Source organism: Telmatherina bonti (assembly GCF_933228915.1).
Source record: "Telmatherina bonti genome assembly, contig: SUPER_12_unloc_1, whole genome shotgun sequence".
Lineage (NCBI taxonomy): Eukaryota > Metazoa > Chordata > Actinopteri > Atheriniformes > Telmatherinidae > Telmatherina > Telmatherina bonti.
Window position 1 is genome coordinate 82967 of NW_027634818.1, and position 22819 is coordinate 105785.

The 22819-nt window shown below is 47.8% G+C and overlaps 1 protein-coding gene across 2 annotated transcripts; it reads left to right on the forward strand.

The window, feature by feature from the left end:
- Positions 1 to 6060: 6060 nt before the first annotated feature.
- rnf103 (ring finger protein 103) lies at positions 6061 to 20503 on the forward strand. 2 transcript variants are annotated; one of them, XM_079250624.1, is made up of 7 exons: positions 6061 to 6610; positions 6989 to 7197; positions 7290 to 7405; positions 7706 to 8128; positions 8240 to 8372; positions 14581 to 14667; positions 18953 to 20503. In XM_079250624.1, exons 1-7 carry the CDS (start codon positions 6385 to 6387, stop codon positions 19808 to 19810), a joined length of 2052 nt encoding a protein of 683 aa, XP_079106750.1. In that variant the 5' UTR covers positions 6061 to 6384; the 3' UTR covers positions 19811 to 20503. The 2 variants fall into 2 exon arrangements, with proteins under 2 accessions (XP_079106750.1, XP_079106751.1); XM_079250625.1 differs by having other exon boundaries at positions 6989 to 7137.
- The last annotated feature ends 2316 nt before the right edge of the window (positions 20504 to 22819 follow it).

The window sequence follows — 22819 nt, forward strand, 5'->3', positions numbered from 1 at the left end:
CATTTCTAGTTCCCACTTCTCCCTTACCTGGAGAGTACTCCTCGGTATATTCAGATGTAGGGATTTATAAAGATTCGACACAACCTTGTCACATTTATCTTCTTTTATGTTCGTTATGAAAAACCTTTCCAAGTCAGTGGCTTGTGTTTGAAGTAGTGACCATTCTTTGTGTGATATCAAATAACGCCTCAACTGCAGAAATCTATAAAAATCAGAAGAAATCAAACCGTATTTCTCCTGAATCTGACTAAAGGATTTTAAATGATCTCCCTCAAACAACCAGGTGATTTATTATTTTTGAGCTTTCCGATAGAGATTTTATTTCTTCTTTTGTGATGGTCCCCACTATAGCTTTGGCCTCTGTCTCATCAAGTTTGGGAAGATTTATTTGTTTAAGAAATTGTGTAATTTTCTTTGTTTTATTTTGATTGGGTTCTGAATCATACAAATATTTATAATAATTAGAGAATGCATTAGCGATGGCTCTGGGGTGTGACATCGTCTTTTTGGATGTGGGACACGTAACTTTTTGGACAATTCGACTTGCCTGTGTTTTTCTCAACTGAAATGCAAGTAATCTACTTGCTTTATTTCCTTGTTTGTAATATTTTTGATTAGTAAAACGTAATGCACCTTCTGCCTCATACGTTAATAAGTTATTCAAATCTTTTCTAAATCTTTTCAGTTCTTGTAAAATTGTATCACTATTTGTCCTTTTATGATCAATTTCTCATTTTTTAATTTGTTCTTCTAATCTAGTTTGGTTCTTTTCTCGTTCTTTTTTTTAAATTATTTTTGAGGAGATTGATATGAATTTGCCCCTCAGAACTGCCTTTGCTGTGTCCCATAAGATAGAAGGAGAAACTGTGTCATTAGTAGGTCATTAGTATCCAAAAAGAATTGTAATTGATCCTTGATATATTGAATTGTCTGAGTTATTCAAGAGTGATACATTTAATCTCCACAATTTAGAGGGCTTGTCTTGGTCTAAATTCAAAGACATTATAACAGGCCCATGATCTGAGAGTGATTGAGATTCAATGTGACAATCCTTCACTTTGTGGACCTCTTGTTTAGAGATACAGAAAAAATCTATTCTTGAGTGGCTCTTATGAACGTTTGAGAAATGTGTGTAATCCCTCACTCTTGGATTTTTTAGACGCCATATTTCCACAAGCCCCAATTCATCCATCATACTACTCAGTACCTTTGATTTGGAGGATTGGGGCTTTTGTTCAAATGGAAATCTGTCTAAACAGTTATTTAATACACAGTTGAAGTCACCTCCCATTACTATTAATCCTTTTGAATTTCCCGCTATAATTTGTGCTATATTTTTAAAAAACCTTGGATCATTAGGGGCATAGACATTTATAATTGTTAAAGTAATTCCTCCAATAGAACCAATAACCATTATCCATCATCCGCTTTTGTCCTTAAGAACATTTTCTGAAATAAAAACCCAAAGATTTATGGCAGAGTATTGCTACTCCACGCTTTTTATCATTTTTATATGATGCACTAAATACCTGTCCCACACACTCTCTTTTTAACTTAGCATGTTCTACTTCGTTTAAGTGAGTTTCTTGTAATAACCCAATTGAACAATTCAACCTTTTTAGTTGAGTTAGAATTTTCTTCCTCTTTAACACATGCAAGCTCCCACTCCTGCCGTACGCCACGATCTTCAGTTTCACTCACTCTGTGTTCAGCAGTATTCAGTCTCTCCTCCAGTGTGTCAAGTCTTTTCTTGATTTCACTAATCGAAGCCTCCATATGCGTCTGAGACTCTGTTATGCCTTTTTGTGCTCTTCCAGATTCTTCACGGAACTTGCGAAACTCCGTTAGCATTAGCGTGTCACTACTCCCCATGTCGTTCTGAGCTAATCTAGCATCTAGCGTTAGCTGCTTTTGAGTAGCCTTCGCTTCATCGCCTTTGCCCGATTTTGGGTCTTTTCTGTTAGACTTTTGAGAGGAGGTCATTGCCGTAATCTTTCCTTGCTGAACTTCGAATCTATAAGTGGAGTCTTATCCGTATAGCAGACTATTAAATATATATATTGGTCGGAGCGCACGGGTCAAGCGTCTTTACTTGGGCATACCGGAAGCGGAAGTCGATCCAGGAACTTTTTAAAGGCCTTGGCTGAGGTTTGCGTTCGAGTGTTTTTCTGGGTATTTATACAGTTTTAATACAATACTTTATTTTCAGACTTGTACAACTGTATCTCTATATTGATAAATTAATAAATGTAAATAAAAGAGTCAACTGTAATCCAGAGGAAGCAGCAACTATTCCCGTATTTTGTTCAACATACGGTTACAAAAGCCGCATCAAGAGGAGCCAGTTGAGGTGGCTCGGGCATCTGGTCAGGATGCCTCCTGGACCTCCCTGGTGAGGTGTTCCAGGCACGTCCCTCTGGGAGGAGACCCCGGGAAAGACCCAGGAGGGATTATATCTCTCGGCTGGCCTGGGAACGCCTCGGGATCCCCCCGCAGAGTTCGCAGATGTGGCTGGGGAGAGGGAAGTCTGGGCTTCCCTGCTTAGGCTGCTGCCCCCACGACCCGACCCCGGATAAGCGGCATGAAGATGAAAGATGAAGAGGAATATTGAAAGCAGATTGTGTGGAATTACATTTCACAAGGTTGGATAATAATTTATTAGACCAGATAAAAATAGATAAATCCAAATGCATCAATAAACAATCAAACATGTTAGTATCAAATTCATTTATACATTTATTTATATTGTAGCTACTTTATGTCTTTGTTAAATAGCTTTGAAAAATATTTTAGCATGTAGTTTTTAATGTTTTACAGTGATCTGTATCATAACAATATCTCTGTCCTTTGTAACAAACCTGTGAGAAAAATCAGGTAAAGATTGGTGAAGTTATTGTTTTGGTTGGACCTACACCTTACAAATAAATGCTTTGGATACACACGGAGACCCATCCAACCTCCGGCGGTTAAAAGTGAAGCCGATCTGGAAGTGTGTAAAACTGTAGTTACCCCTTCATCCACTAGGGGCTGCAAAACAGAGCAAATCCCCATTGACTCCCATGTTAAAAAGACCAACTTCACAGCAGAAATAAACATGTTTATTGTGGAAGTGTCTATGGTCGTAACTGTAACTAAACGGCTCTGGAAGTGTGTATGGTCGTAACTGTAACTAAACGGCTCTGGAAGTGTGTATGGTCGTAACTGTAACTAAACGGCTCTGGAAGTGTCTATGGTCGTAACTGTAACTAAACGGCTCTGGAAGTGTCTATGGTCGTAACTGTAACTAAACGGCTCTGGAAGTGTTTATGGTCGTAACTGTAACTAAACAGCTCTGGAAGTGTCTATGGTCGTAACTGTAACTAAACGGCTCTGGAAGTGTGTATGGTCGTAACTGTAACTAAACAGCTCTGGAAGTGTGTATGGTCGTAACTGTAACTAGACGGCTCCGGAAGTGTCTATGGTCGTAACTGTAACTAAACGGCTCTGGAAGCGTCTATGGTCGTAACTGTAACTAAACGGCTCTGGAAGTGTTTATGGTCGTAACTGTAACTAAACGGCTCTGGAAGTGTGTATGGTCGTAACTGTAACTAAACGGCTCTGGAAGTGTCTATGGTCGTAACTGTAACTAAACGGCTCTGGAAGTGTCTATGGTCGTAACTGTAACTAAACGGCTCTGGAAGTGTTTATGGTCGTAACTGTAACTAAACAGCTCTGGAAGTGTCTATGGTCGTAACTGTAACTAAACGGCTCTGGAAGTGTTTATGGTCGTAACTGTAACTAAACAGCTCTGGAAGTGTCTATGGTCGTAACTGTAACTAAACGGCTCTGGAAGTGTCTATGGTCGTAACTGTAACTAAACGGCTCTGGAAGTGTCTATGGTCGTAACTGTAACTAAACGGCTCTGGAAGTGTTTATGGTCGTAACTGTAACTAAACGGCTCTGGAAGTGTCTATGGTCGTAACTGTAACTAAACGGCTCTGGAAGTGTCTATGGTCGTAACTGTAACTAAACGGCTCTGGAAGTGTTTATGGTCGTAACTGTAACTAAACGGCTCTGGAAGTGTTTATGGTCGTAACTGTAACTAAACGGCTCTGGAAGTGTGTATGGTCGTAACTGTAACTAAACGGCTCTGGAAGTGTCTATGGTCGTAACTGTAACTAAACGGCTCTGGAAGTGTTCATGGTCGTAACTGTAACTAAACAGCTCTGGAAGTGTCTATGGTCGTAACTGTAACTAAACGGCTCTGGAAGTGTTTATGGTCGTAACTGTAACTAAACGGCTCTGGAAGTGTCTATGGTCGTAACTGTAACTAAACGGCTCTGGAAGTGTCTATGGTCGTAACTGTAACTAAACAGCTCTGGAAGTGTTTATGGTCGTAACTGTAACTAAACGGCTCTGGAAGTGTCTATGGTCGTAACTGTAACTAAACGGCTCTGGAAGTGTTTATGGTCGTAACTGTAACTAAACAGCTCTGGAAGTGTCTATGGTCGTAACTGTAACTAAACGGCTCTGGAAGTGTTTATGGTCGTAACTGTAACTAAACAGCTCTGGAAGTGTCTATGGTCGTAACTGTAACTAAACGGCTCTGGAAGTGTCTATGGTCGTAACTGTAACTAAACGGCTCTGGAAGTGTCTATGGTCGTAACTGTAACTAAACGGCTCTGGAAGTGTTTATGGTCGTAACTGTAACTAAACGGCTCTGGAAGTGTCTATGGTCGTAACTGTAACTAAACGGCTCTGGAAGTGTCTATGGTCGTAACTGTAACTAAACGGCTCTGGAAGTGTTTATGGTCGTAACTGTAACTAAACGGCTCTGGAAGTGTCTATGGTCGTAACTGTAACTAAACGGCTCTGGAAGTGTGTATGGTCGTAACTGTAACTAAACGGCTCTGGAAGTGTCTATGGTCGTAACTGTAACTAAACGGCTCTGGAAGTGTTCATGGTCGTAACTGTAACTAAACGGCTCTGGAAGTGTCTATGGTCGTAACTGTAACTAAACGGCTCTGGAAGTGTGTATGGTCGTAACTGTAACTAAACGGCTCTGGAAGTGTCTATGGTCGTAACTGTAACTAAACGGCTCTGGAAGTGTTCATGGTCGTAACTGTAACTAAACGGCTCTGGAAGTGTTTATGGTCGTAACTGTAACTAAACAGCTCTGGAAGTGTCTATGGTCGTAACTGTAACTAAACGGCTCTGGAAGTGTTTATGGTCGTAACTGTAACTAAACAGCTCTGGAAGTGTCTATGGTCGTAACTGTAACTAAACGGCTCTGGAAGTGTGTATGGTCGTAACTGTAACTAAACGGCTCTGGAAGTGTGTATGGTCGTAACTGTAACTAAACGGCTCTGGAAGTGTCTATGGTCGTAACTGTAACTAAACGGCTCTGGAAGTGTTCATGGTCGTAACTGTAACTAAACGGCTCTGGAAGTGTTTATGGTCGTAACTGTAACTAAACAGCTCTGGAAGTGTCTATGGTCGTAACTGTAACTAAACGGCTCTGGAAGTGTTTATGGTCGTAACTGTAACTAAACAGCTCTGGAAGTGTCTATGGTCGTAACTGTAACTAAACGGCTCTGGAAGTGTGTATGGTCGTAACTGTAACTAAACAGCTCTGGAAGTGTGTATGGTCGTAACTGTAACTAGACGGCTCCGGAAGTGTCTATGGTCGTAACTGTAACTAAACGGCTCTGGAAGTGTGTATGGTCGTAACTGTAACTAAACGGCTCTGGAAGTGTTTATGGTCGTAACTGTAACTAAACAGCTCTGGAAGTGTCTATGGTCGTAACTGTAACTAAACGGCTCTGGAAGTGTTTATGGTCGTAACTGTAACTAAACGGCTCTGGAAGCGTCTATGGTCGTAACTGTAACTAAACGGCTCTGGAAGTGTTTATGGTCGTAACTGTAACTAAACGGCTCTGGAAGTGTTTATGGTCGTAACTGTAACTAAACGGCTCTGGAAGTGTTTATGGTCGTAACTGTAACTAAACGGCTCTGGAAGTATCGCAACTCTCATTGCAGCACTCTGCTCATCCCCGCTGCAGCTTCGAGCTTTGATCTCGCGAGATCTTGAATGTCTCGTTTTAAGTCAGTTCGGTACCACTGCTGCTTCCAACTGTTCTGGTTCTGTTGGAGCCAAGTCGGTTTGGCGTCATCCTGAACGAGCCTGGCATCCAACATAGTGGACGTGCGCTTGCACAGAGGCGGTCTGCGCGTGAAGCATCGCAGGCCTTTTAGCTTGCCGTAGCTGAGGCCGTTAGCCACATGGCTAGCTGTCACAATTAGCAGGTCCGGTCCGGTTCGGAGGGGGCAGACTGGACCCAGATGTCCAGGAGCAGACACAGTGAGCCTGCTTAGCAGCGACATAGAGCTCCGTCCGGCTGGAAGATGTGGCTGAAGCTCTTCTTCCTGCTCCTCTACCTCATCGTGCTGTTCGTGCTGGCCCGAATCCTGGAGGCGGTGGTCCGGTACCAGACAGGGAGGTTCGGTACGCAGCTGGTGGACCCGCTGTCCCTGAGCTACACCCAGCTGAAGACCATCCTGGAGAGCCGAGGCCTGGGCTACTCCGGCCTGGCCCAGAAGAAGGACGTCAGCGAGCTGGTGGAGAAATCCGGTAGGACGGCCTGGGACACGTCCCGGACCCATAAGGGTTCTCCTTGGATCCATAAGGGTTCCCCTCGGAACCAGCAGGTTCCCCTCGGACCCATAAGGGTTCTTCTCGGATCCATAAGGGTTCCCCTTGGATCCATAAGGGTTCCCCTCAGACCCAGCAGGTTCCCCTCGGACCCATAAGGGTTCTCCTTGGATCCATAAGGGTTCTCCTTGGATCCATAAGGGTTCCCCTCGGACCCATAAGGGTTCCCCTTGGACCCATAAAGGTTCCCCTTGGATCCATAAGGGTTCTCCTCGGAACCAGCTGGTTCCCCCCTGAACTAGCTGGTTCTGGGGGACCCAGCAGGTTCTGGTCCTCATCAGGTTCCTGTCCCTGCAGGAGAGCTGACCCATGGGGAGCTGTACTCGGCCATTAGGAAGGAGAAGGAGCAGAAGGAGGCGGGAGACTCCGGGTCCACGGTCTTCAGCGGGGAGACTCACTTCTACGAGCTGGTGGAGGACACCAAGGACGGGATCTGGCTGGTCCAGGTGAAACCTGGTACCCTGAAACTGGTCCAGGTGAAACCTGGTACCCTGAAACTGGTCCAGGTGAAACCTGGTACCCTGAAACTGGTCCAGGTGGAAACTGGTACCCTGAAACTGGTCTAGGAGGACCCTAACATGTCCCCGTGTGTCTGCAGGTCATAGCCCAGGACCGAGAGGCTCTTCTCAGTCCGTCCAACTGGGAAAAGACGGTGCAGAAAGTTTCCCAGTTTGGCATCAGAACCGGAACCTTCAACTGCTCCAACGACCACAGGTAGGAAGGGGACCAGTGTCCCGGTGGATGTTTGGACCTCCACATTTCCCGTAGAGCATCATCTTCATCACAGGCTCTGAAAGGACAACCACCGAATAAACATGTGAAGCCGTCCTAGGAATGAGTGAAGTAGTACTTATTTTCTGCCCCAGAAGATGATTTTTCCTGAAACGAATCAACCTACTTCCACATGAACATGAGGTGTTTTCTCCCACTGCCTGCGGAACATGGAACGCCATGGCGAGATTGTGTGGATCTCAGTGTGGAGACCACTCACCAGTTCTCCACCCTGTCCCTTAGGTCCTGCATCAAGCGCGGCTGGCGGCGCTCCACTCTCATCATGTCGGCTCCTCAGACTTCAGCGTCGAAGGGAAAGGTGATGCTGAAGGAGTACACCGGCCGCTACCTTGAGACCGAGCACATCTTCCGCTGGATGACCTCACACGTGGCTCATCGAATCAAAACGCTGCGTCGCTCCCAGCAGCTGATGGAGGAGTGGCGTCCGGACTCGGCCCACCCCATCAAGATGTTCCTGTTCGCTCGCCTGTCGCAGCCTCCTGCCTTCTTCTCCTCGCTGTCCGTCAAGTTCACCGGCAGGATCGAGTTCATCTTCGTGGACGTCCGTCACTGGGACAACCAGAGCAGCCTGGCGGCTGTCGGTCTGACTCACAGTCCGGCTTACATCCTCAAGATGCCGGAGGGCACTTATCGCTACGGCAACAGGTGATGATTAAACACGTATTTCCTGTTGGTTAAATCAAACGCTTCTGTGCCCCTCCCCAATTTCACTGTCTCCCCTCCCCCGGTCTCCTCCGTCTCCTCCGGTCTCTGCAGTACTGGGGAGTTCCTGTCTCTTGCTGCCATGGACACCTTCCTGCGGTCGGTCCAGCCGGAAGTCAACGACCTGTTTGTCCTCAGCCTGGTTCTGATCAACCTGCTGGCCTGGTTGGACCTCTTCATCACGCAGGTAGAGCTCTGCTGTAGTCCTGCAGGTTGATGTGGTGGAGGATCCTGGTGGACCCTCCTGTCCTCAGACCGGATCTCTGCAGGCCTCTACGACCCTAACGCAGCGGTCAGGCGGGTAGAGAGCCACCAGACCTCCCCGGTGTGTTTAACGTCTCTCAGGTCCGGAAGACTTTTAACCCCCTGGTGTTTCCACGGAGACACGGGTGTTTCCACGGAGACATAATTTAACTATTTAAATGAATGAAATTAAAATACTTTATTAATCTCCAAAGGGAAATCCAATATTGTCGTAGATATTAAATAACTTGAGGAGGTCTTGTTCTGGAGGCTGAAACTGTTTCACAAAAATTTAGAAACTGTTTCCATACGTCTACCTGCTGTCCTCACTGCAGCACCTCCACCTCAGCTGCATCCCAAACGTCTTCCTGCTACTATCTACCTGCTGTCCTCACTGCAGCACCTCCACCTCAGCTGCATCCCAAACGTCTTCCTGCTACTATCTACCTGCTGTCCTCACTGCAGCACCTCCACCTCAGCCGCATCCCAAACGTCTTCCTGCTACTATCTACCTGCTGTCCTCACTGCAGCACCTCCACCTCAGCTGCATCCCAAACGTCTTCCTGCTACTATCTACCTGCTGTCCTCACTGCAGCACCTCCACCTCAGCTGCATCCCAAACGTCTTCCTGCTACTATCTACCTGCTGTCCTCACTGCTGCACCTCCACCTCAGCTGCATCCCAAACGTCTTCCTGCTACTGTCTACCTGCTGTCCTCACTGCAGCACCTCCACCTCAGCTGCATCCCAAACGTCTTCCTGCTACTATCTACCTGCTGTCCTCACTGCTGCACCTCCACCTCAGCTGCATCCCAAACGTCTTCCTGCTACTGTCTACCTGCTGTCCTCACTGCTGCACCTCCACCTCAGCTGCATCCCAAACGTCTTCCTGCTACTATCTACCTGCTGTCCTCACTGCAGCACCTCCACCTCAGCTACATCCCAAACGTCTTCCTGCTACTATCTACCTGCTGTCCTCACTGCAGCACCTCCACCTCAGCTGCATCCCAAACGTCTTCCTGCTACTGTCTACCTGCTGTCCTCACTGCTGCACCTCCACCTCAGCTGCATCCCAAACGTCTTCCTGCTACTATCTACCTGCTGTCCTCACTGCTGCACCTCCACCTCAGCTGCATCCCAAACGTCTTCCTGCTACTATCTACCTGCTGTCCTCACTGCAGCACCTCCACCTCAGCTACATCCCAAACGTCTTCCTGCTACTATCTACCTGCTGTCCTCACTGCAGCACCTCCACCTCAGCTACATCCCAAACGTCTTCCTGCTACTATCTACCTGCTGTCCTCACTGCAGCACCTCCACCTCAGCTGCATCCCAAACGTCTTCCTGCTACTATCTACCTGCTGTCCTCACTGCAGCACCTCCACCTCAGCTACATCCCAAACGTCTTCCTGCTACTATCTACCTGCTGTCCTCACTGCAGCACCTCCACCTCAGCTGCATCCCAAACGTCTTCCTGCTACTGTCTACCTGCTGTCCTCACTGCTGCACCTCCACCTCAGCTGCATCCCAAACGTCTTCCTGCTACTATCTACCTGCTGTCCTCACTGCTGCACCTCCACCTCAGCTGCATCCCAAACGTCTTCCTGCTCCTATCTACCTGCTGTCCTCACTGCTGCACCTCCACCTCAGCTGCATCCCAAACGTCTTCCTGCTACTGTCTACCTGCTGTCCTCACTGCAGCACCTCCACCTCAGCTGCATCCCAAACGTCTTCCTGCTACTGTCTACCTGCTGTCCTCACTGCTGCACCTCCACCTCAGCTGCATCCCAAACGTCTTCCTGCTACTGTCTACCTGCTGTCCTCACTGCTGCACCTCCACCTCAGCTGCATCCCAAACGTCTTCCTGCTACTGTCTACCTGCTGTCCTCACTGCTGCACCTCCACCTCAGCTGCATCCCAAACGTCTTCCTGCTACTGTCTACCTGCTGTCCTCACTGCTGCACCTCCACCTCAGCTGCATCCCAAACGTCTTCCTGCTACTGTCTACCTGCTGTCCTCACTGCAGCACCTCCACCTCAGCTGCATCCCAAACGTCTTCCTGCTACTATCTACCTGCTGTCCTCACTGCAGCACCTCCACCTCAGCTGCATCCCAAACGTCTTCCTGCTACTATCTACCTGCTGTCCTCACTGCAGCACCTCCACCTCAGCTGCATCCCAAACGTCTTCCTGCTACTATCTACCTGCTGTCCTCACTGCAGCACCTCCACCTCAGCTGCATCCCAAACGTCTTCCTGCTACTGTCTACCTGCTGTCCTCACTGCTGCACCTCCACCTCAGCTGCATCCCAAACGTCTTCCTGCTACTGTCTACCTGCTGTCCTCACTGCTGCACCTCCACCTCAGCTGCATCCCAAACGTCTTCCTGCTACTATCTACCTGCTGTCCTCACTGCTGCACCTCCACCTCAGCTGCATCCCAAACGTCTTCCTGCTACTATCTACCTGCTGTCCTCACTGCTGCACCTCCACCTCAGCTGCATCCCAAACGTCTTCCTGCTACTATCTACCTGCTGTCCTCACTGCAGCACCTCCACCTCAGCTGCATCCCAAACGTCTTCCTGCTACTGTCTACCTGCTGTCCTCACTGCTGCACCTCCACCTCAGCTGCATCCCAAACGTCTTCCTGCTACTGTCTACCTGCTGTCCTCACTGCAGCACCTCCACCTCAGCCGCATCCCAAACGTCTTCCTGCTACTGTCTACCTGCTGTCCTCACTGCAGCACCTCCACCTCAGCCGCATCCCAAACGTCTTCCTGCTACTATCTACCTGCTGTCCTCACTGCAGCACCTCCACCTCAGCTGCATCCCAAACGTCTTCCTGCTACTATCTACCTGCTGTCCTCACTGCAGCACCTCCACCTCAGCCGCATCCCAAACGTCTTCCTGCTACTATCTACCTGCTGTCCTCACTGCAGCACCTCCACCTCAGCTGCATCCCAAACGTCTTCCTGCTACTATCTACCTGCTGTCCTCACTGCAGCACCTCCACCTCAGCTGCATCCCAAACGTCTTCCTGCTACTGTCTACCTGCTGTCCTCACTGCAGCACCTCCACCTCAGCTGCATCCCAAACGTCTTCCTGCTACTGTCTACCTGCTGTCCTCACTGCAGCACCTCCACCTCAGCTGCATCCCAAACGTCTTCCTGCTACTATCTACCTGCTGTCCTAACTGCAGCACCTCCACCTCAGCTGCATCCCAAACGTCTTCCTGCTACTGTCTACCTGCTGTCCTCACTGCAGCACCTCCACCTCAGCTGCATCCCAAACGTCTTCCTGCTACTGTCTACCTGCTGTCCTCACTGCAGCACCTCCACCTCAGCTGCATCCCAAACGTCTTCCTGCTACTGTCTACCTGCTGTCCTCACTGCAGCACCTCCACCTCAGCTGCATCCCAAACGTCTTCCTGCTACTATCTACCTGCTGTCCTCACTGCTGCACCTCCACCTCAGCTGCATCCCAAACGTCTTCCTGCTACTATCTACCTGCTGTCCTAACTGCTGCACCTCCACCTCAGCTGCATCCCAAACGTCTTCCTGCTACTATCTACCTGCTGTCCTCACTGCTGCACCTCCACCTCAGCTGCATCCCAAACGTCTTCCTGCTACTATCTACCTGCTGTCCTAACTGCTGCACCTCCACCTCAGCTGCATCCCAAACGTCTTCCTGCTACTGTCTACCTGCTGTCCTCACTGCAGCACCTCCACCTCAGCTGCATCCCAAACGTCTTCCTGCTACTATCTACCTGCTGTCCTCACTGCTGCACCTCCACCTCAGCTGCATCCCAAACGTCTTCCTGCTACTATCTACCTGCTGTCCTCACTGCTGCACCTCCACCTCAGCTGCATCCCAAACGTCTTCCTGCTACTGTCTACCTGCTGTCCTCACTGCAGCACCTCCACCTCAGCTGCATCCCAAACGTCTTCCTGCTACTATCTACCTGCTGTCCTCACTGCTGCACCTCCACCTCAGCTGCATCCCAAACGTCTTCCTGCTACTATCTACCTGCTGTCCTCACTGCAGCACCTCCACCTCAGCTGCATCCCAAACGTCTTCCTGCTACTATCTACCTGCTGTCCTCACTGCTGCACCTCCACCTCAGCTGCATCCCAAACGTCTTCCTGCTACTATCTACCTGCTGTCCTCACTGCTGCACCTCCACCTCAGCTGCATCCCAAACGTCTTCCTGCTACTGTCTACCTGCTGTCCTCACTGCTGCACCTCCACCTCAGCTGCATCCCAAACGTCTTCCTGCTACTGTCTACCTGCTGTCCTCACTGCTGCACCTCCACCTCAGCTGCATCCCAAACGTCTTCCTGCTACTGTCTACCTGCTGTCCTCACTGCTGCACCTCCACCTCAGCTGCATCCCAAACGTCTTCCTGCTACTGTCTACCTGCTGTCCTCACTGCAGCACCTCCACCTCAGCTGCATCCCAAACGTCTTCCTGCTACTGTCTACCTGCTCTCCTCACTGCAGCACCTCCACCTCAGCCGCATCCCAAACGTCTTCCTGCTACTGTCTACCTGCTGTCCTCACTGCAGCACCTCCACCTCAGCTGCATCCCAAACGTCTTCCTGCTACTGTCTACCTGCTGTCCTCACTGCAGCACCTCCACCTCAGCTGCATCCCAAACGTCTTCCTGCTACTGTCTACCTGCTCTCCTCACTGCAGCACCTCCACCTCAGCCGCATCCCAAACGTCTTCCTGCTACTGTCTACCTGCTGTCCTCACTGCAGCACCTCCACCTCAGCTGCATCCCAAACGTCTTCCTGCTACTGTCTACCTGCTGTCCTCACTGCAGCACCTCCACCTCAGCTGCATCCCAAACGTCTTCCTGCTACTGTCTACCTGCTGTCCTCACTGCTGCACCTCCACCTCAGCTGCATCCCAAACGTCTTCCTGCTACTGTCTACCTGCTGTCCTCACTGCTGCACCTCCACCTCAGCTGCATCCCAAACGTCTTCCTGCTACTGTCTACCTGCTGTCCTCACTGCAGCACCTCCACCTCAGCTGCATCCCAAACGTCTTCCTGCTACTGTCTACCTGCTCTCCTCACTGCAGCACCTCCACCTCAGCTGCATCCCAAACGTCTTCCTGCTACTATCTACCTGCTGTCCTCACTGCAGCACCTCCACCTCAGCTGCATCCCAAACGTCTTCCTGCTACTGTCTACCTGCTGTCCTCACTGCAGTACCTCCACCTCAGCTGCATCCCAAACGTCTTCCTGCTACTATCTACCTGCTGTCCTCACTGCAGCACCTCCACCTCAGCTGCATCCCAAACGTCTTCCTGCTACTATCTACCTGCTGTCCTCACTGCTGCACCTCCACCTCAGCTGCATCCCAAACGTCTTCCTGCTACTATCTACCTGCTGTCCTCACTGCAGCACCTCCACCTCAGCTGCATCCCAAACGTCTTCCTGCTACTATCTACCTGCTGTCCTCACTGCTGCACCTCCACCTCAGCTGCATCCCAAACGTCTTCCTGCTACTGTCTACCTGCTGTCCTCACTGCAGCACCTCCACCTCAGCTGCATCCCAAACGTCTTCCTGCTACTGTCTACCTGCTGTCCTCACTGCAGCACCTCCACCTCAGCTGCATCCCAAACGTCTTCCTGCTACTATCTACCTGCTGTCCTCACTGCTGCACCTCCACCTCAGCCGCATCCCAAACGTCTTCCTGCTACTGTCTACCTGCTGTCCTCACTGCTGCACCTCCACCTCAGCTGCATCCCAAACGTCTTCCTGCTACTATCTACCTGCTATCCTCACTGCAGCACCTCCACCACTTGGCTTTATTCCAGCCATAGAGGATCATTATTTTCCTGCTTTTCTCATCACTTGTTGATCTTTGGCTGCTCTTGATTGGACGTTACCGTCAGTTTAAGCTCTCTGATTGGTGGAAAGTCTGACAGGAAGTGTCTTCATCATCATGTCCAGGTGAAAATAGAGGTCTCTTAGCAACATGGTAGTGATGGTGATGAAGATGTGATAAATAATGGTGGATTTACCATCTAGAGTCTCTGAATAAACACTACATCTGGATTGTAGACCTCCTGGACGGATAGAAACGCTGGAAAACCTCCTGGCTAACTGGTGATTGACTTGTCGTATTTCCTGGTTGTCATAAACAGGGAGCGACAGTGAAACGGTTTGTGGTTCTAATCCGGACACTTGGAACCTACAACTCCATCCTGCTGGTGTCCTGGCTTCCTGTTCTGGTAAGGATTCATTTTTATTTCATGGTTTCATGGAGATGATTAGATCTGATTAGTGATCTTAGACTGGAAATGTAGAAATTCTAGTCTTGCTGCTCTGAGCGGATGAGTCCTGTGGGGGGGGGCTATGGGTTGGGGCTCTCGGTGGTGTGTGTGTGTGTGGGTTGGGGGGGGCTCTTGGTGGTCTCCTGGCGGTTGAGTCCTGTGGAGGGGGGGCAGCTTGGCAGACCTCTGGTAACAAGCCTTTCATATGATTCAGGTGTGTTGGAGGAGGGATACAGGGTGGTAAATCTCTGGATTTGGGCACTAATGGTTTGTTTTAAAGCAGGACTCTCTGCAAACTTCTTCAGCTGAGCCGAGTTTTCACTGAGACAATGCTGCTTCAGTAAAACATCTCTGCTCTATGTGATACTTGGTGGTTTATTTCTAAAGTAGCCAACAGGCTTCTCTTTGTGTTGAGGATGAAAAGTCCCCAAGTGGTGCTGGAACGATGGCTTCATACTTCATATTAGAGGAAAACATTTTGATTTATGCAGACTGTGGTCCCTTCATTAGCCACCATTGATGATTAGATACTTTACTGTTCCCATCACATGTTCTTCTGTTTTTTTTAGTACTTGCAGTCTATCTTGTTGATTCATCATCATTTCCCATTGGTACTTTTACCAATTTGTTCAGTGCCAAAACTCCCAAGTTTTATTTGGCCTTGCTGTGACCCCCCCATGATAACGCTGGTTTGGGTAGCACTGGTCTAAACACACACACACACACACACACATTGCATCACTGGTCCACACCTTAACTTTTCTTAAAACTAGCTTTTTAAAAAAAAATTTTAAGTGTCTTGTGTTTTCAGACACGTCATCTCCAAGACCTCCATCCCTTTCCTTCCCGTCTTCGTATGAGGACCTGTTTTACACCCGTTTACACCCCACACCCTGTGTCACACCTGTTGGCATGTAGAAAGATAGAGACCAAGGCATTACAACGTTCTAATGGAAACCACTTGTTTATAGTGCAACCGTATATTTTGGCCCCACACCACACTGCCTTAGCATTATTTAACAATAGCATTATTATGTGCACCAACAACATGGCGACTATAGCTACTGTTAGCCAGAGGCCAATAGACACATTCATTCCCCTTGTTGTGGATGTTTGTTTCACTGTAATACTCGGAGAGGTGGCATGACAACTAGGGCTGCAACGACTACTTGGGTAACTCAAGTAATCCGAGTACAAAAACTGATCGCAGCTCCGTTTAATTAACATCACGTGGTGATATATTTTAATATCTGCATCATGGCATCATTCTCAGACCACTGCGCTGTTCGGAGGGACGACATCACTGTTTCAGTAAACATATAAAACATCTAAACATGTATAAAATCTATAAAAAGCAGAGCCTGTGGCCTACGGTGTGTGTCTGTACAGTCTGACTGTTTCAGCCGGACTGATGACGGACATTTCCACCAGCAGCGGCGAGCGCTTTGCTTTCTGTCTGAAGATCCTCCTTGCTTTGGTCTCTAATGGCAGAGAATGAAGAAGAGGGGAGGAAAAGACCGAAAAAGTCAGTTTAAGTTATGAACAGAATCGGTGATAAAGGGCAGCCTTGGCGGAGTCCAACGCTCACTGGAAACGAATCCGACTTGCTGCAATGTGGACCAAGCTACCAGGCGCTCGCTTATATTTTTTCAAAGCTCAAACTTGTTAAAAACTTAGTGGAACTGCCCTGATTGATACACTGATCTACACATGGTGGGGGGAAAAGAAACTGCTTACAGCATTTACATTTTAAAAATCTGTCCAAAACCTTGGGGGAGTTATCTGGTTTCAGTACAAAACTCTGTGGTGCTGCTCAGTTGGATGGTGTTGGACATGCAATGGAGCATGTAATCACCCTCATGTTCTAATGAAGTTCCTTTTTCAGGGAAAACACTGTAAAACTGCTGTTTGATCAGCTCCCACATCAATATCATGTTCCACCCAATCTGTACATGAGGGAACATCCCCAAACAAGTGTAGGTGCACATCAGTGTACCAAGCTCTTCACACCATTTGCCAGAAAGATGCGACGGCATATCAAAATTATGGAGCGTTGCAGAACTGTTCCAGTTATACTGATCAAGATTTGGTAATCGTAATCCACCTCGATCATTTAGTAAATGTCATAAGGGATGCTTGTGTTCCAAATGACATGTAAAAAAGCTTTTCAAAGTCATGGTGGATGAGCAAGTAGAATGGACTGTAAGAGATATAAGATTTTAAGTAAAATGGACATTTTAATATTTGACAAATTACATATATGGGTATTGCTTTAAATGTGGTCACAAGCTGACCAACTTTGTTCATCCGGGGATTGTCGTTATTGTAGGCAATTTCATCAATATTGATAAAAAATCTCGACCCCCCCACATACAAAAAAATCTATTTTATTAAATGAAGTTGTAAAAAGGAAGGTTTCATCTCTCATTTTTCTAAAATATTATTAGTTTGTCCCTGAAAGTTTTATATTCATTTGGCCTCGGGGATCTCCCCCTTGCTACTCACAATTTAGTTTTACACCACAATGTTTCCATCCAAAACGCCAAACCTTTTCCTTTGCATAAACATGTAGTGTCCATGCCAGGCGTCTAGTGGGCAGTAAAACGTAAACGACACACCCAGGTGTGCAATGCATTGTCATAAACAACACAGCTGAAGTTGTGCATGGTAACCACTACGGCAGAAATAAACAGGTTTACGGCAGAAATAATTACGTTTACGGCAGAAATAAACAGGTTTACGGCAGAAATAAACATGTTTACAGTACGTTTACAGCAGATATAAACATGTTTACAGCAGAAATAAACATGTTCACAGGACGTTTACAGCAGAAATAAACATGTTTACAGCAGAAATAAACATGTTTACAGCAGAAATAAACATGTTTACAGGACGTTTACAGCAGAAATAAACATGTTTACAGCAGAAATAAACATGTTTACAGCAGAAATAAAAATGTTTACAGGACGTTTACAGCAGAAATAAACACGTTTACGGCAGAAATGAACAAGTTTACAACAGAAATGAACAAGTTTACGGCAGAAATAAACAAGTTTACGGCAGAAATAAACACGTTTACGGCAGAAATAAACATGTTTAAAGCATGTTTACAGCAGAAATAAACAAGTTTACAACAGAAATGAACACGTTTACGGCTGGAATAAACACGTTTGTGGCAGAAATAAACATGTTTACAGCACGTTTATAGCAGAAGTAAACATGTTCACAGCAGAAATAAACATGTTTACGGCAGAAATAAACATGTTTACGGCACAAATAAACATGTTTACGGCACAAATAAACATGTTTACAGCACTTTTACAGCAGAAGTAAATATGTTTACAGCAAAAATAAACATGTTCACAGCACGTTTACAGCAGAAATAAACACGTTTGCAGCTAAAAAAATAAACACGTTTAGTCCTCTTACCTCCGTTAGCTGGTTAGCTCCTGTTAGCTTCAGGTTAGCTCAGTTAGTTCTTAGCTTCTGGCAGTTCGCTCGATGTCAATCATCCACCATGACGCTAACAGCCCCCCTCTCAGCTCCACCTCTTTGGCCATATTTGTATTTTGCGAGACGACACGCATGCCGCTGCCAAGATGGTGATGGTAGGAACCGCCCACCGAGCTTCAATCCAGCTCTTCAGAAACCTACGGGGGATGTCACGGAGGCTACGCCCATCTCTATATACAGTCTGTGGGAACATGTGACCTCTGCGTCTGAAGGCATAAATGTTCTACCAGGTTTTGTGTCAACAGACCAAATTAATTAAAATGTACAACAGTACAAACATGACAAGGAGGTCCGCCATATTGTTGTGCTGATAATGGGGTAAACATGGTCTGAGTAGGAGTGAAAGATGTCACCCACAGATTCATATTCCAATCTACACAGAAAAGACTCATCTTGCATGGTAAGAGAATTTCTGGACGCCATCGGTGAAACTTTGGGGGTTTATCCACCGAAACAGTGGAATCAAGGCCAGAATGCTTTGCAGTTTGTTACGGCGTAAACATGGCCTCTGACCCTCCCTCAGCACCCAGGCCAAGCTCTGAAGTCCTCCTTCACTGATACTAAAATCCTGGACAGCTGAAAGTGAATCATTTGCTTTGTATAAATATAGATAAAAATTTAATGCTTTGTTTTGGGTCACTCGTCCACTTGAGTTATGATGATTGATTTCTGATGAGCATGTAAACGGGCATTGATTGATTGATGACTAATAAGTCCTTTCTCCCTCCAGGCTCTGCTCCAGCTGCCGTACCTGGACTCTCTGTACAGCTACAGCCTGAAGCTGTTGCGATACGCCGACACCACCGCCCTGGCCAGTTTGGTACGAGCTGATTGGACGTTCTACTCATCCCACCCCGCTCTCTTTCTGTCCACCTACCTGGCCCACGGCCTGCTGGTGGACTACTTTGAGAAGAAGCGGCGTTGCGGCGCCAGGACCCGGGAGGACAGCGTCACCAACCTGGAGTGGTTGGCCAGTCTGTGGGACTGGTACGCTTCCTATCTGCTGCACCCCATCGCCTCCCTGCAGCCAATCCCATCTGACCAGTCAGAGTGGGAGGACGACCCCAATTTCTTCTTTGAGCGGTTGGCGTTCCCCGACCTGTGGCTCCGCCCCCTAGTGAACATGGACTATATAAAGCTACTGCCAACGTGGAGGCTCAGAGAGGTAGAGCAGCGGAGGAGGGGTGAGGGAAAGGACATGGAGGACAGACGTGGTCCCGGCAACTCCGGACTCACGGAGCCGACTCCTGGTGCTGATCCTGGATCAGGCAGAACCTCACAGTCACCTGAGGAGGAGTCTATCACACCTGGGGGCGTGTCTCCGCCTGCGTGTGATTGGTCGGAGTGGCCAGCGGACATGCTGCTGTGTTCGGAGTGCGTGGTGTGCCTGGAGAACTTTGCGAGCGAGGATCTGCTGATGGGCCTGCCCTGCAGCCACGCCTTCCACCAGTCCTGCATTGCCGTGTGGCTGGCGGCCGGCAGACACTGCTGCCCCGTCTGCCGCTGGCCTAGCTACAAGAAGAAACAGAGAGGCTGCTGGGAAAGCTCGGACTCGTCACAACACCACGTCACTTTAAACTCACCCTGATGAGGTCTGAACCGGTTCTTGTCATTGTCTGAGTTTCTGTCTCCCGGCCAGTAGCCTGATTCTATTCCCAGTAATGGCTGGACTGGTTCCGCCCAGCTCCACCTGGTTCCATGGATGAAATAGGTCTTATCCAGTCTCTGATGGCCTGGATGTGTCCTGTTCCTGGTGGTACCAGCAGGAGCTTCCTGGGCTGACGGTGTTGGGTTGCTGCCTTTATGCTGCCAATCCAACACCTTCAAGATTCATTTGAAAATGAGGATCCATGTAACGGGGATTGATTGTGGGATAGTCAGACCAGGACAAGTCCACGACCAAGCGAGAACCTATCCACAACCCTAAACCATGTTCATCATGATGGTGGACCTCCATGTTGGAGGCTTTTATGAAGACCACCATCCTGGAAGCATCGGGGCAGAACTTGGCAGTTTTTGTGGTTCTGTGGTCCAGCAGCATGGGGGTGTAACTGAGACTGTAAACTAACCTGCTGACATGGGGTTTACCTCCTGCTGAGGTGAAGTCCTGGTGCAGGTGCCTTACTGGACACTAGGAAAGGATTTAAGGTGGAGTCTGGGCTGCGGGTAGACCCAGTAGTCAGCTCCAAACTGCAAAAGTAGCAAAGATGACTAAGTGTAGAATCATGTAAGAGTTTCTAGATCTGAACATAAAACTGCAACTATTACAATAAAAGAACAAAAATCCGTCACTGCAGTTGTTCCTTCAAATAATCCCTCTTCAGGTCCCAACAGAATCAGATTTATTGTCATTGAGCCAGCTTCCCGGCACGACCAGACACAACCACATACATGTGACAGAAGCAGGATCAGACAGATGGAGCGGCGAGGATGACGAGACGATTACGTGCACGGCGCAGCACGGCCCAGCATGGAGCAGCACCAATCATCTAAAGTTGGCGACACCACCAGACGGTGCACACGGCACAATTCCAGTTATAATGAATCCAGTTATGAAGACATCTTCCACATCCTCCACAGAAGGAAGCGACATGACCTTCCACTCATTCCATGAATCCATCACGTTCCCAGACATGCGTGTTCTGTCAGGACATGCGGGCTGACGGGTCTGATCAGTTGCATTGATCAGATCCATGGTTTGAAGTTTGGAAAGCAGAAGAAGCTTGGGTAGATAGACTGACGGTATAAAGAAGCCGCAGGGCGGAGCGGGGATTCATAAAGGATTGCATGCTGGGTAAATAACGGCCATGCGAGGCTCGGAGGTGATGTGCCGATGAAGCTTTACCTGCAGAAGGCTTCTTATGGAGTGACTGCTGCACATGAACCTGGTCCTGGCCAGCTTGGTGGCAGCAGTATGATGGTTTCCTTCTCTTGACCATCTGGGTTCTTCTCATTTATTTATTTATTGGTTTTAAATAATTGATTATGAGCGTATCTGAGTGTAGGACCCGACAACAGGCAGAGACAGGATGGAGAAGATCCACCAGACCCTCCAACCTGCTGCAACACCAGTACGTTCTACAGCCTGAAGGTCACCAGGAGAACCAGAGACATAAAGAAGCTGAAAGTAAAACTTTTGTCACCATGCTGAGTAATGGTTAGTTGGTTCGTTGTTTTTTTATCACAACTAAACAACCAGAAACTAAACATATCGGCGACAAGACACCACGACAAACACACCATGCCTCGGGAGAGGCCACAGCCGGACCAGAACTGCCCAACCAGCCGCCATCCTGGCCCCCCCAATCCCAGACACAGACCAGCACACATCCAGGCAGAAGGGGAGGACGCCAGCCAGAGTCCCCCCAGAAACCATGGCAACGGGAGGCCATTGAGGAAAGCCGCCATACAATCCATGTTCAATAAAACATGTTAGCTAAACGTCATACAATCTAACTGGTAATAAACCAGTAATCAACTGGTAAGAGACCAGTAACATGACACATCCAAATGGTAAACCAGTAGATAACATGTCTAACTGGTAACAAACCAGTAACATCACATCTCCAACTTGTAAATGACCATGAATGTGGCATATCCAACTCGTAACAGACCACTAATCTGACATGTCTAACTAGTAACAGATCAGTAACATGACATGTTCAACTGGCAACACACCAGAAACATAACATATCCAAATGGTAACAGACCAGTAGTATGACATGTTGTTAGCAGGTTGAAACAACGCAACGGCTTCGCCTTAAGTTAATATTAAGCTTTAAGCACACTAAAATCATCCAAAAAAAAAAACACACAGGAGACAACTGCTTTCTTGACTGAACTCGCATCACAGAACCAGAATCAGCTGTGAGTGAGCGTCTTTTATTGGATACGCCCACACCACATTAGTTTGGTCACACACACTTGGGCCAGCCGGCCTCCAAGCAGCAAAACAGAACACAAATTCCCTTCACAGAAAAATAATCATAATAAATGAAGGACATGTTTACATAAACACAAAAGAATAATTGAGAGCACCGATCAACACCCCCACTTGATCTCATATTATTATACCTAAAAAGGAACTATATGAGGCCAACCAACAAGAAAAGGAGAAAAAAAAACAAAATAAAACACTTTACTCATGTCCAAACATAAATCTGGCAAACTTGTCCAGCTTCAATTTGGTTGCAGGTTTAGTTAGCAGATCTGCTACCATCTTTTCAGTTGGACAATACTCCAAAAATACTTTCCCACCATTCACAGCTGGTCTGATGGAATGATATTTTATATCAACATGTTTACATCTCTGCCTGCTTACAGGATTTCTGGCTAAGGCAACGGTACCTTGGTTGTCCTCATAAACCTTTGGTAGTGCATAGAGATGTTTGTCCATACTCTCTAGAAGTTGTGCGAGGTACAGACACTCTTGGATGGTTGCGGCCAAAGCTGTATACTCTGTCTCACAAGTGGAAAGTGCTACAGTAGGTTGCTTCTTTGTTTTCCACGACACTAGGGGCCATCTTTGGTTCAGCTTAACCAGAGGTGGTACTTCTGTCTTCATCAGCAGCCCAATCTGAATCACTATATGCTTGGA